General features: G+C 45.0%; 1 protein-coding gene across 4 annotated transcripts in view; it reads right to left on the bottom strand.

The window, feature by feature from the left end:
• MAP3K3 (mitogen-activated protein kinase kinase kinase 3) overlaps positions 1 to 12,151 on the bottom strand; it is a 74,362-nt gene extending 62,211 nt beyond the window's left edge. For all 4 annotated transcript variants that reach the window (XM_023193973.3, XM_023193974.3, XM_023193975.3 and 1 more), the window contains exons 1-2: positions 11,805 to 12,151; positions 986 to 1,107 (exon numbers count right to left, since the gene is read on the bottom strand). In XM_023193973.3, coding sequence (XP_023049741.1) covers positions 986 to 1,107; positions 11,805 to 11,808 — 126 coding nt within the window. In that variant the 5' untranslated portion in view covers positions 11,809 to 12,151. The remainder of the gene's footprint in view (positions 1 to 985; positions 1,108 to 11,804) is intronic.
• Positions 12,152 to 12,783: the final 632 nt, after the last annotated feature.

Here is a 12,783-nt window from a genome sequence, read left to right as displayed (position 1 = left end):
CCCAATATAGCTGACGTAGCATTGGATACCAACTAGGAAGGAAAGCTCCCCATCATTCACTCCTCTCTGCAGGCCAAAGTACCTAGGAAACAGGTAAGTGGCACTACAGGTGAGAAGAAGATTCTCAATGACACACAAGTTTAAATGTTAAGAAAAATAGGCAATGTTTTCCTAAGGAAGCATACAACTCTCAATAAAACAGGCACTATCAACTACCTGGGTTAATAAAGTAAAACAACTGTAAACAGTAATAACAAAATCACTCATTATTGCCTTTAGAATATACTATGTGACGTTTTAATTAAAAATTTTACCTTCTTAATTATATACATAAGCTAATACCAAATTAATTAGTTTTTCCTGATTATATACTGTAAGGTAGCTAAAAACCTTCTGACTTAGGGATCATGAATCTGAATTAAATATTTGCCAAATATCACTAAAGGGAAAAAACGTATATGAATACTGTCCCCATAACAGATGAAATGCTTACAGAAGGCTTTAAGATTCCAAATCACAGCCATAACTGCATGGCTTTTTTTTTTTTTTTTTTTTTTTTTTGAGACAGAGTTTTGCTCTCTTGCCCACGCTGGAGTGCAGTGGCGCCATCTCAGCTCGCTGCAGCCTTTGCCTCCCAGGTTCAAGCAATTCTCCTGTCTCAGCCTCCTGATTAGCTGGGACTACAGGCATGCACTACCACACCTGGCTAATTTTGTATTTTTAGTAGAGATGGGGTTTCACTATGTTGGCCAGGCTGGTCTCAAACTCCTGACCTCAGGTGATCTGCCTGCCTCGGCCTCCCAATATCACTTACCATTTAACCATACCTGGTTGGTATGTATTACTTCCCATTTAACAGACTGTGAAAGGAAGGGGTCAAAAGCATTCAACCCTGGTAATGTAGTCTCCTTGGCTTTTCATATATTTCCCATTTGAAAACCCCTCCCCAACAAATCTCATTTAGCTCTGCCAGGGTCACACACACCTGCCTATTTGAGTGACCTGTGTCTTTGTTCTTCATGGTCTCATATCCAGGCATCCGGTGACGTCGGTTCATCTGGAGGGCCACCAGATCGTTCATGATTGAGTTCAATGCCTCCTGTTCGTCTGCAATGAAAGAGAGCACATGGACTAAGATACTTAAATACAGACCAGCAAAGTTCTTTCACAAACTACATGACTAATACTCAGGGAGTTCTGCCCAGGTAAAATGACAGACCCTGTAACTATAATCAGATGCAGCCCAAAAGGTCAGACTATGGCAATTTGAATTTTAATGGATTTTTTTTTTCTTTGAGACAAGGTCTTGCTCTGTCACTTAAGCTGGAGTGCAGTGGTGTGATCACAGCTCACTGCAGCCTCGAACTCTGGGGCTTAAGCAACCTTCCCACATCAGCCTCCCGAGTAGCTGGGAACACAGGCATGGGCCACCATGCCTGGATAATTTTTTGTAGAGACGGGGTCTCCCCATGTTGCCCAGGCTGGTCTCCAACTCCTAGATTTCAGTGATCCTCTTGTCTCGGCCTCCCAAAGTGCTAAGATTACAGGTGTGAGCCACCATGCCTGACCTTTAATGGTTTCTTAATAGCCCTCCAATCAGATTTCCTGCAGCAATATTTACCAATTAATTGCAGGGAAGGGACATGCTCAAACAGAGCAGTTTTTCCAGTGCCAAAGAAACTTAACCAGGAAAAATAGATGAAAAGTTGAAGTGAAGAACAACACAGTACAATGTAATATGGTATTGAATGAAAAGATAAATCCATAGAGAGCGGATTATGGCACAGTGTCAGTCCCAGACTTATTCTTAAAGCATCATAAAGAGGAGAGCACATTTTAAAAGGTACCAAATAAGGGCCTCAGGTAACTGTTTTGAACAGAAGTTGTTTTACAAGCCTAGCGTCTGAATGCCACCACCACCACCAACCCCCACCAACTCTTTACAAGTTTATAGGCCTTCTACTTCCCATAGGGAAGTCAAAGGGTAGTTCTATTGTTTTTCCTCCCTAAGCTGACCAAGCAATGCATTGTCTCCACCTTACTGCCATTACTTTTAATCCCCTTTTCTTGAAATAGCATGGAGTACTAGAGTTCTCATACATTGAAAACAAATGGCCAAAACCCAGAACACAAACCAGCCCAAGTCTATGTTGTACAAATTTTTCCCAGGTCCTTTAAGATATATTTGCCCATTCAAATAGCATTTGGAGATTGAACATGAATAAATCTGTTGATCGGGACGGGAACATGAGAGATGAGTCATTACACTTGCTTTGGTGAAAACTGACTCATTTGGGGACTTGGGGCACACCTTAAAAGAAGCAAATACAAAATATTCCACCCAAAGAGAGTGCTCATCTTCTGCCCTTTATCACTGCCCCTTGGAAATATTCTAATACCCTGTGGAAAGAAATGAACAGCGTGAAATGTAGGAAGTAAAACTGTTCCAGTCTCTTCTTCCACTACTGATTGAGTGACGGACTGACTTGAGACAGGGTTTTGCTCTGTTGCCCAGGCTAGAGTATAGTGGTGCAATCACAGCTCACTACAGCCTCCTCCACCCGCCAGGCTCAAACAATCCTCCACCTCAGCCTCCAGAGTAGCTGGGACTACAGATGCACACCACCATGCCCTGCTAATTTTTGTATTTTTTATTGAGAGAGGGTTTCACCATGTTGCCCAGGCTGATTTCAAACACGTGAGCTCAAGCGATCCTCCCTCCTTAGCCTCCCAAAATGCTGGGATTACAGTCATAAGCCACCGTGCCTGGCCCTTCCCCTTATTTGCCTCTCCCCTCTTCCTAGACCAAATCTGCTCTAGTGCCCTATATGCCCTCTGACGAGGTGCAGAAAAGGACAAAGTTGCCTATAAAGAGGCTTTTGCTTGTTCAGGACAGTAAAATTAGATTTAAAACTTGCAGGAAAATACCAGGAGCCTAACTTCCCATATGATTCCACTTCAAAACATATACAAAAGTATGTATGAGAGTGACATAGTTGTAATATCGAAAGCATGCAGTAAAGTGGATAATGAATGAGAAAGTGGGTATCTACAAAAAGATATCTGTCAAAATTAACACATATAAATCCCATCAATTACTTTATAACTTCTACAATTTCCCTATAGCTTCCTTAAAGAAGGGAACTTGGGCCGGGCGCGGTGGCTCAAGCCTGTAATCCCAGCACTTTGGGAGGCTGAGACGGGCGGATCACTAGGTCAGGAGATCGAGACCATCCTGGCTAACACGGTGAAACCCCGTCTCTACTAAAAAATACAAAAAACTAGCCGGGCAAGGTGGCGGGCGCCTGTAGTCCCAGCTACTCGGGAGGCTGAGGCAGGAGAATGGCGTAAACCTGGGAGGCGGAGCTTGCAGTGAGCTGAGATCCGGCCACTACACTCCAGCCTGTGCAACAGAGCCAGACTCTGTCTCAAAAAAAAAAAAAAAAAAAGGGAACTTGGCTGGACAGGGTGGCTCATGCCTGTAATCCCAGCACTTTGGGAGGCCGAGGCAGGCAGATTGCTTGAGCCCAGGAGTTCGAGACCAGACTGGGCAACATGGCAAAACTCCATTCTACAAAAATACAAAAAATTAGCTGGGCATGGTGGTGCACGCTGTAGGCTCAGCTACTTGAGAGGCGTAGGTGGACGGATCACTTGAGCTCAGGAGGTTGAGGCTGCAGTGAGCCATGATCATGCCACTGTACTCCAGCCTGGGCAACAGTGAGACCCTATCTCAAAAACAAAAAGGGAACTTGGTTTTTTGTTTTGATTTTTATCCTCACAACCAAACCTTAAAAACTAGAGCATAACATCTAAGCTAGGAAGATTGGTTTATATAATAATATGTATAGGTTTATATATTAAATGGCTTATATATTATTAAATATGTAAAAAATTGGACCAACTGTAATAATAAATTGGGATCAATGTAAGGAGGATTATGACTAGGTTTAAGTGTTTTCTGAGGAGCATCCAACAATACTCCTAAAAGCGGAATGCACAGTTATCAGTAACAACATTAACCACCCTAAGAATTGAGAATTTTCAGTTCTTTCAACTCAGATACTGAACGAAGATGGATGTGAATACACATACAGGCACACACATACACACACCACTTTTCAAGTCAGATCCACAAGTAGGACTGGAGAAATAATTTCTAATTCTGTGTAAGATGTTATTATTAGAGCTGGTTTATCAGGTTGACAAATTCTGTTTCTAGGAGGCTAACCAATTCCTGGTATTACTTAATGAATAAACTTGTTTGGTAGTTCCAGAGCTGAGAACACAGTAGAGGCACAGTTTGGCACTGTCATCTGAAATCTGGGACAACTGACACAAGTGAATCAGGATTACAGAATCTAATTTTGTGTCAAAGTCAAATACATTCCTAGAAGTAGACAGGTTCTTCAACTGGTACTTCAGAGGACATGGATAAAGACAGGAAGTAAATCAAGTGGCTCTTTTAGGCATTTCTTCCTGGATTGAGGTTTTGTTTTTGTTTTTGTTTTTTTTCCTTCTAAAAAGCAACATCACTATGCACACTTGGCTGCCACAAGCCAGTTATCTCTGTGGTATGGACTGAGACTAACTGAATTATCAGCACTCCTTCAATGTGGCATTCCTTAAAAACACAAAACTTTTAAAAACAAATAACAGGCTGGGCACAGTGGCTTAAGCCTGTAATTCTAGCACTTTGAGAGGCTGAGATAGGCGGATCACTCGAGGTCAGGAGTTCGAAATCAGCCTGGCCATCATGGTGAAACCCCGTCTCTACTAAAAATACAAAAAAAATTAGCTGGGCGTGGTGGCGTGCACCTGTAATCCCAGCTACTTGGGAGGCTGAGGCAGGAGAATTGCCTGAACACGAGAGGCGGAGGTTGGTGTGAGCTGAGACGGCACCACTGCACTCTACCATGGTGACAGAGTGAGACTCCATCTCAAAAAAAAACAACAAATAACAACTTTCTTAGACTGAAGCAGTTAGGAATATGAACTTCAGAATCAGAAAAATTTGGTAAGGAGGACCTGAGCAAATCATTTATTCTCTCCAAACCTCAATTTCCTCATCTGGGAGATAAAGCTTTCACAAAGCTGCTGTGAGAGTTAAAAGCAAAAGAAAACCTATGAATTATTTCTTATGGTACGTAACACTTACTAATGCTAAAAAAAAAAAAAAGCTGGCTATTATTATCATCAATGAGAAAAGGTCAATGGAAAAAGACTGGAGGCCATTTAATCTACCCTAATACTTAATTTTATTACTGAACTTTTATAAATCATTAACAACCATTTACTGAATACTTACCTTGTATTATACATTAGAAAGTTTTAAAAGATATTTCAAGGTGTTCAAACTCTAGGGATAAAAAGATAAACAACACACAAATACAAAGTTGTATCAAAAAAAAATTGGCAAGGTCCAGTGGCTTACGCCTGTAATCCCAGCACTTTGGGAGGTCGAGGCAGGTGGATCACCTGAGGTTGGGGGTTCGAGACCAGCCTGACCAACATGGAGAAACTCTGTCTCTATTAAAAATACAAAATTAGCTGGGCATGGTGGCACATGCCTGTAATCCCAGCTACATGGCAGGCTGAGGCAGTAGAACCACTTCAAGCTGGGAGGCAGAGGTTGCAGTGAACCAAGATTGTGCCATTGCACTCCAGCCTGGAACAACAAGAGCGAAACTCCATCTCAAAAAAAAAAAAAACATAGAATTACACAATATATAAACCAGAGTATATAAACACGAATGTATAAAAATATATTTTTTAAAATATGAGTAGCAAGAGGTTATATGGATGATTTTATATAGTTGTTAACAGACTAAAGATTCTTTAAGAAAAGCAAGCTGGCCAGGCATGGTAGCTCACACCTGTAATCTCAGCACTTTGGGAGGCCAAGGCAGGCAGAGCATCTGAGGTCAAGAGTTCAAGACCAGCCTGGCCAATATGGTGAAACCTCCTCTCTACTAAAAATACAAAAATTAGCCGGGTATGGTGGTGGACACCTGTAATCTCAGCTACTTAGGAGACTGAGGCAGGAGAATCGCTTGAACCCAGGAGGCAGAGGTTGCAGTGAGCTAAGATTGAGCAACTGCACTCCAGCCTGGGCGACAAGAGCAAGACTCCATCTTGAAAAAGAAAAAAAGAAAAGCAAGCTGTTCCAGCTATGTCAGAGAGTTCATGAAATGAACTGAGAGAAAGGACATGAAGAATAAGCAATTAAGGGATAGAGGGGAAGAAAAGAGGGTCAGAGACTGATCCTCGGTGACTAATACTAATCAAATAGAATGAGAAGAGGGGAAGCTGGAAAGGAAGGCTTTAAGAGGACTGAAGAAAATAGGCCGGCCAAGGTGGCTCATGCCTGTAATCCCAGCACTTTAGGTGGCCAAGGCAGGCAGATCGCCTGAGGTCTGGAGTTCAAGACCAGCCTGGCCACATGCTGAAACACCATCTCTACTAAAAATACAAAAATTAGCTGGGCATGGTGGTACACGCCTGTAATCCCAGTTACTGCGGAGACTAAGGCATGAGAATCGCTTGAACCTGGGAGGTGGAGGTTGCAGTGAGCCAAGACTACATCAACACATTCCAGCCTGGGCAATGGAGTGAGATTCCGTCTCAAAAACAAAAAAGGATTGAAGAAAATAAGAGTGACAGGCCAGGCGCATTAGCTCACACCTGTAAGTCCAACATTCTAGGAGGCCAAGGCAGGAGTACCACTTGATCCCAGGAGTTTGAGACCAGCTTGGGCAACATGGCAAAACCCCATCTCTACAAAAAATACAAAAAATTAGTCACGGCCGGGCACAATGGCTCACGCCTGTAATCCCAGCACTTTGGGAGGCTAAGGCGGATGGATCACCTGCAGTCAGGAGTTTCAGACTAGCCTGGCCAACATGGTGAAACGCTGTCTCTACTAAAAATACAAAATTAGCCAGGCATGGTGGCGGGTGCCTGTAATCTCTGCTACTCGGGAGGCTGAGGTAGGAGAATAGCTTGAACTCGGGAGGCGGAGGTTGCAGTGAACTGAGATAGTGCCACTGCACTCAAGCCTGGGCAACAGGGCAAAACTTCATCTCAAAAAAAAAAAAAAAATGTATTTGTGAACTTTACATGTGAACAAGTTGAGGTAGGGTAATAGTGTGCTTATAACTTTGAAAAGATTTCCTGAGAGTGGGAGTGGTCTGACACACTTAGAAGCTACCAGGAAGAAGCACAAGGAGAAAGAGGTTAATTTTATAGATTAAGAGGTTAAGAATCTAGGAAGAGGGGAAGTGTTCATGGAAATAGAAAAGGATCTATGAAACAAAGATTAGAGTTCAGGCTTAAAAAGTGGAAGCTCTTAGGCAGTTTTAAGTAGCCAATATTCATAATTCCCCAGTGGCATGTAGTTTTTCTTCTCCTGGTACCCCGACCTGTGGTATGGAGGCTGCCAGGCAACACACTCCTCTCTTTAGCTCCAGCAGGAAGCCACTCTTCCAGACTGAGCTATTACTTGTATCTCAAAGCAGTGTCTCAAAGCACTTTCCATTTGTGAGTTCCCTTGGCTAACAACTCAGAAAAGTTGCCAGAAGCACCACATTCTCTAATAAACACTGTTATCCCATATGATGTCTGTTTACTATGCCACACACTCTCTCTCTTTTCCATGTATACAATTCCAAAAATAATGTTTTAATCTTTGTTTTCATTTAACTGATGTTATTTCTTCATCTTGACAATGTTCTACCCAGGTCCACCAGATCGTCTGAGCGCGCTGCTCACTCAGGAAAGCCCGTGCTTCAGTGTCCCTGAGTCAGATTTTACTTTCTCTTCATGACATTTCACATACTTCCACTGCCTCCACCCTGTCCATGCCCAGGCAAACATCATTTTACAATGAGTACATGCAATAAGGCCCGACCCTCAATTCACAAGAAACTTTTCTCCTTCAAGAAATGGTTGAACCTTTGCTAAATCTCAAAGTCAAATGCTGGCGTTTTTCTGTTCTTAGATATAATAGGCATTCAATATTAATTGATGGTTCAAATTCTTAAAACACATATTACAAAGTAAGCCATTTCTTCCTCATAAGAATCAATATATATCACCGCTACATTTTAATGTTTAATGAAATTAACCCAAAAGACTGGAGACTATAGAATTATATATGTCAACACCAAAACGACAGCATTGATCTCTCTCCTGGGTATCTTTACACGATTTTGCACTGATTTGTTTACATGTTTCTGCTTCACCTTACCTAACTGTAACTTCTTGAGGACAGGATAACACAGGTACAGGGCTTAATACTATGCCTGGCACATAGGAGGCATTCAACAAATGGGCAAAGAATAAATTAACAGCTTCCATAGAACCAGAAAAACCTCATCTTATCTCTGTGTATTCCCCTAAGTAATGCTCAGTTGGACAGATATTTACTTTTCATAGATGCCTAAAATTCAGCTATTTTTTGTTTGTTTTTTGTTTTAGAGACAGGGTCTCTCACTCTTGTTGCCTGGGCTGGAGTGCAGTGACACGATCGTGGCTCAGGCTCAGATGATCCTCCCACCTGGGTCTCCTGGGTAGCTGGGACTATAGGGGCTTGCCACTACGCCCAGTTAAGTCTGTGTATTTTTAGTAGAGACAGGGTTTCACCATGTTGCCCAGGCTGGTCTGGAACTCCTGGGCTCAAGCGATCCACCAGCCTCAGCTTCCCAAAGTGCTGGGATTATAGGTGTAAGCCACCATGACCGACCTGAAATTCAGTTTTAAAATCCAATTGTCATTTTTAAAAATATGAGAAATCTAGCCATGTTGATTTATTAAACTGTGATTCAAATTTCAATCAAAACAGCTGCTAACTCTTCAGAGTCTACATAGGTGGTCAGATTCTAGCCAAACTGAATTGAGACTATTCTAACAGGGAGCTCCCAACAGCCTTGGTACCCTAGACAAGGTGTCTGTAAGTCACAGTAATTCTGACTTCAAACCAGAACCAGACCATCTGTAATCCCATACTCCATTCACTATAGTTTCCTGTAACACTTCCAAGTTGTTACACATTTTTCAGTGATACATCCCACTAAGTTTCAGACTGCATTTATAAAAAGACCACATAAACAATCTCAGGTATTATGAACAGTATTTGCCACTATAATTACTAAATCTGGAAATGAATTCTGGAGTGACCAAGAAAAAACAACCAGTCAATCCCAATTTTTTATAGCTACATAGTATCAAGGCCAAAAAAAAATATTTCCTATTATTTACAGAGATAAATAATTTCCACTAGAAATTTACTGGGGCTAACAGACAATATAAAATCTGACCTGTTTTTATTAACCCAAGTTGTCAAACAGGCTTCAGTCTTGGGCTTAGAACAGCTCAGGAAAATATGACTCTTACTTAACCAAAGAACCTGCAGGGCAAAGACTCAAGTTTTAGTCCTTTCTTCATGAGGCTGAAGTTTAACAAGAATAACTAAAATACTAAGAAGTCTGTGTTTCTCTCTTATAAATCCTTTGAGTTTATGTAGAACTACAGCAATCAAAAGCAAACTAACTAAACTGGGAATTCGAATTTTCATCACCAAAATGGAAACTAGTATTTAAGAGAGAGACTGTGTGTGAATGTATCTGTGTATATATATCCTCAATGAGCTCTACAGAAAGCAAACTGAAGAGCCAGGTGTCAAGAAGAATTCAATATTAGCTCTAACAGTGTATCAAGGTCATCTACTCTCCCCTCACAAAAAAGATGAAGAGAACTGTATGGGGGAAAGTGAAGAAAGCTAGGGCAGTGGTTCTTAAACTAACTTGGCTAATATACTGGCTTGGCTAATAACTAACTTGGCTAACATACTAATATACTTGCCACCAGGCAAGTTAATTCCTCTTGCATGTTCCTTTCACATGTGTCTTCATGTAAAACTGACAGGGGGACAACTGACGTGGAGACAAATGCGAAGATCCTGAGGTCCTGGCCCTTTTTTCTTTGGGGCTCTAGACTCAGCCTATATCGTTTCCTTCCTCCCCATCACTGGTCTCCATATACTCACACACTTATAAACTTTTTGAAAATGTCTTGAAATGTGAAAACAAGTTCATATCTATTTTCATGTTAGATGAGATGTAGTCAACACATGTGGGCACTCTAACTGGTGTAGCAGTCAAGAAAGTAGGAAGCGGATGGTCTACACACCCTTAAGTATTTCACACTCTCCTTTGGGACTAACAGCTGCCCCAGGACAAGAAAAAAGACTTGTGAGAAAGTCACAATATAGGCTCATAAATCAAATGGAAGATTTATTCAAAATCTATAATACAAGATAAATGTTTGAATCCTGGGGTAGACAAGAATTGTGTGTCTCATCTATAAAAAAATTCAATAAATATTTCTTCAATTAGATATTTAAATAGCAGGCCGTACTGGGTTCCTTTTATGTCCACTCTCACAGCAGACCTTCCCCCAGAAGAGCACGCACTTCTGAAGGAAAGCATGGGAAGGAAAAAGTAAGCCCAGCAAATGAACAAACCCTTCTCATACTGTATGAGGGATAGCATAAACTAGAACAAGGCAATTCATTCAAAGCCAGGGTGTAGAGATGGGTCACAAAACAATATCTGGTGAATTTGACATAGCATACAGTTAACCTCCTACAAAAAGAACTTGACCTTGCTATAGGGCAAGGCAAACATTAAGGCTCCCTCTTCACACAGGGCACATCACAGAAGCAAGGGAAGGGAAGACTTTGCAAACGATCCTCTCACGTAAGTTTACCCTTTTAATATTATTTAGAGCAATATCAAATATTTAGCAAAACTTGTGACAACAGTATCACAACACCTGTCTGCACGGGAGAAGTAAAGAACGTTTAAAATGTTATTTCTTAGTCTAGTCCAGTAGTCATTTGCTAAATTACCAAAAAGGATATGGAATATAATTCAACTCAAATGCTAAGCGCGGAAGACATTAAAAGCTTTCCTTACATTACATCTTCACAGTAGAAACTGCAAATATTGACAAAAAGGAAATGATTTCAGAGAAATTCTTCTGTGTAGCAAATGTTTCTTTGAAAAGTTACATAATTTCAGGGATACCGCAAGAAAAAAATAATGGATGTAAAACCCTGCAACAGGATTTTTCAAAAAGTAGGATGTGAATTCTAACTGGTAGCATCCGACCAATTCCTGACCCCCAGCAATCTGCGTGCAGCACGCATTTGTCAACCGCGCGCTTGATCATAGATTCCAGTTTAATCGCCTCCCAGCCAAGCCCCGCACGCCCTCCCCCCTGCGCTGGGGCGCGCACAGGGCTGGAGAGCAAGCCCCGGGAACTCTCACAGGCCGGCCTGTGTGAGCAAAGGGAAGGAAATGACACAGGCAGGAAAAAAAAGCAAATCAAGGAAAAGACACAACAGCAGCTGGGCCTGCGGCAGCCTCCAGCCCGGGCCCCACACTGCGCTCTCGCTCCCCCGCCCTCGGGCTCGCGGTCCGGCTCGTTCGAGCCAGGCTGCCCCGCGGAGCACGGGCCCTCGGTCCCACCGCCGCTTCCCCGGGATGCGCCGTCGCGCCGCCCGGAAGGAGGGCTGCCGAGCGGGCTCTGCCGGCCGGACCGCCCCGCGGACCCAGAACCCCCGTCCCGGCCGCGGCGCGCGAGCCGGACGGGCGGGCAGGCAGGCTGCCGGCGGTCCGCAGCCCCGGGCCGGGCGGGCTGTCCATGCCTGTCAGGCGGCGGCCCAGGGTCCTCCTCCCTCAACCCGGGGCGGGGCGTCGCGAAGCAGCGCGGGCACAGGCCGGGGCGGTGGCGACACTTACCCATGGTGGCGATGGCGGCGGCGGCGGCTCGGGTCCGTGAGTGTCACCTCCGCAGCCGGGGCTGCATGCCGGGGGCCCGGGCGGCGGGGACGGCAGCGGGCCTGGCTCCGCGCGGGGGGCGCGGGCTGCGCTCTGGGCCCCCGCCGCCTCCCCAGGCTCCGGCTCCGGCTCCGCCCGCGGCCGGGCGCTGTGGCATCGGCAGGGTGACCCGCTACATCCCGGGCGCTCCTGGGCTCGGCCCAGCCCGGCCTCGGCGGCGCCGCTCTGCCCGCCCGCCCGCCAGTCCCTCAGACCCGCAGTCGCTCCGTCCGGCCACCGTTCTCCACCTCAGGAACGCTCCGAAAAACAAACCGCTGGTCGCGCAGCTCGCCCCACTGTCTGTCACTCACGCCGGCGCTCACCAATCCCAGGCAGCCGCTGGGCCGTCGCACCACCCCTACCCACCTCATCAGCCAATAACAAGAAGGAAGTCGGCTGCCCCCGCTGTCCCCCCCAACTCTCTCCCAACACCCTAACTCTCAGCCGCCAGCTAATCATCAGCACCACACGATGAACCAATCCCGCCTACTCTCACAGGATGCCAATGGGCGAAGCCAAGGCGGTTTCCGAGGGCTGTCTAGCGCCTGCCAATCATCGGGACAGCGCCGGGCTCCCTGCGCTGCTAGCCAATCACGTAGAGGTCTCTAAGCCCCCGCCTCTGCGCATCCCTCTCTGGCGCTGTCTCCCCTTCTTGGGAGAGATTGGGAGGTGTTGGTTGCTCCAATCACAGCTCCGGCGCGAGGCTCCGCCCACATTCCCACCTCCCGTCAGTCAGCAAATGCTCGGCGGGCGCGCGGGCTGGCGCCGTTCCCCGCCGGCTATTTTGGGGCTGGGGTGAGGAGTAGGCGGCTGGAAGGGGCCCTCAGGCCTTCGCCCTCCGGGTTCTTGGAGGCCCCCGCGATCTGGGTGGTTCCAGAGGCTGGTGTCCTGCTCCTCGGGC

This window comes from Piliocolobus tephrosceles, chromosome 16 (genome assembly GCF_002776525.5).
Source record: "Piliocolobus tephrosceles isolate RC106 chromosome 16, ASM277652v3, whole genome shotgun sequence".
In the NCBI taxonomy this organism is placed as follows: domain Eukaryota; kingdom Metazoa; phylum Chordata; class Mammalia; order Primates; family Cercopithecidae; genus Piliocolobus; species Piliocolobus tephrosceles.
Note: the sequence above shows the minus strand (reverse complement) of the source record. Positions and strands in the feature narration are given on the sequence as shown.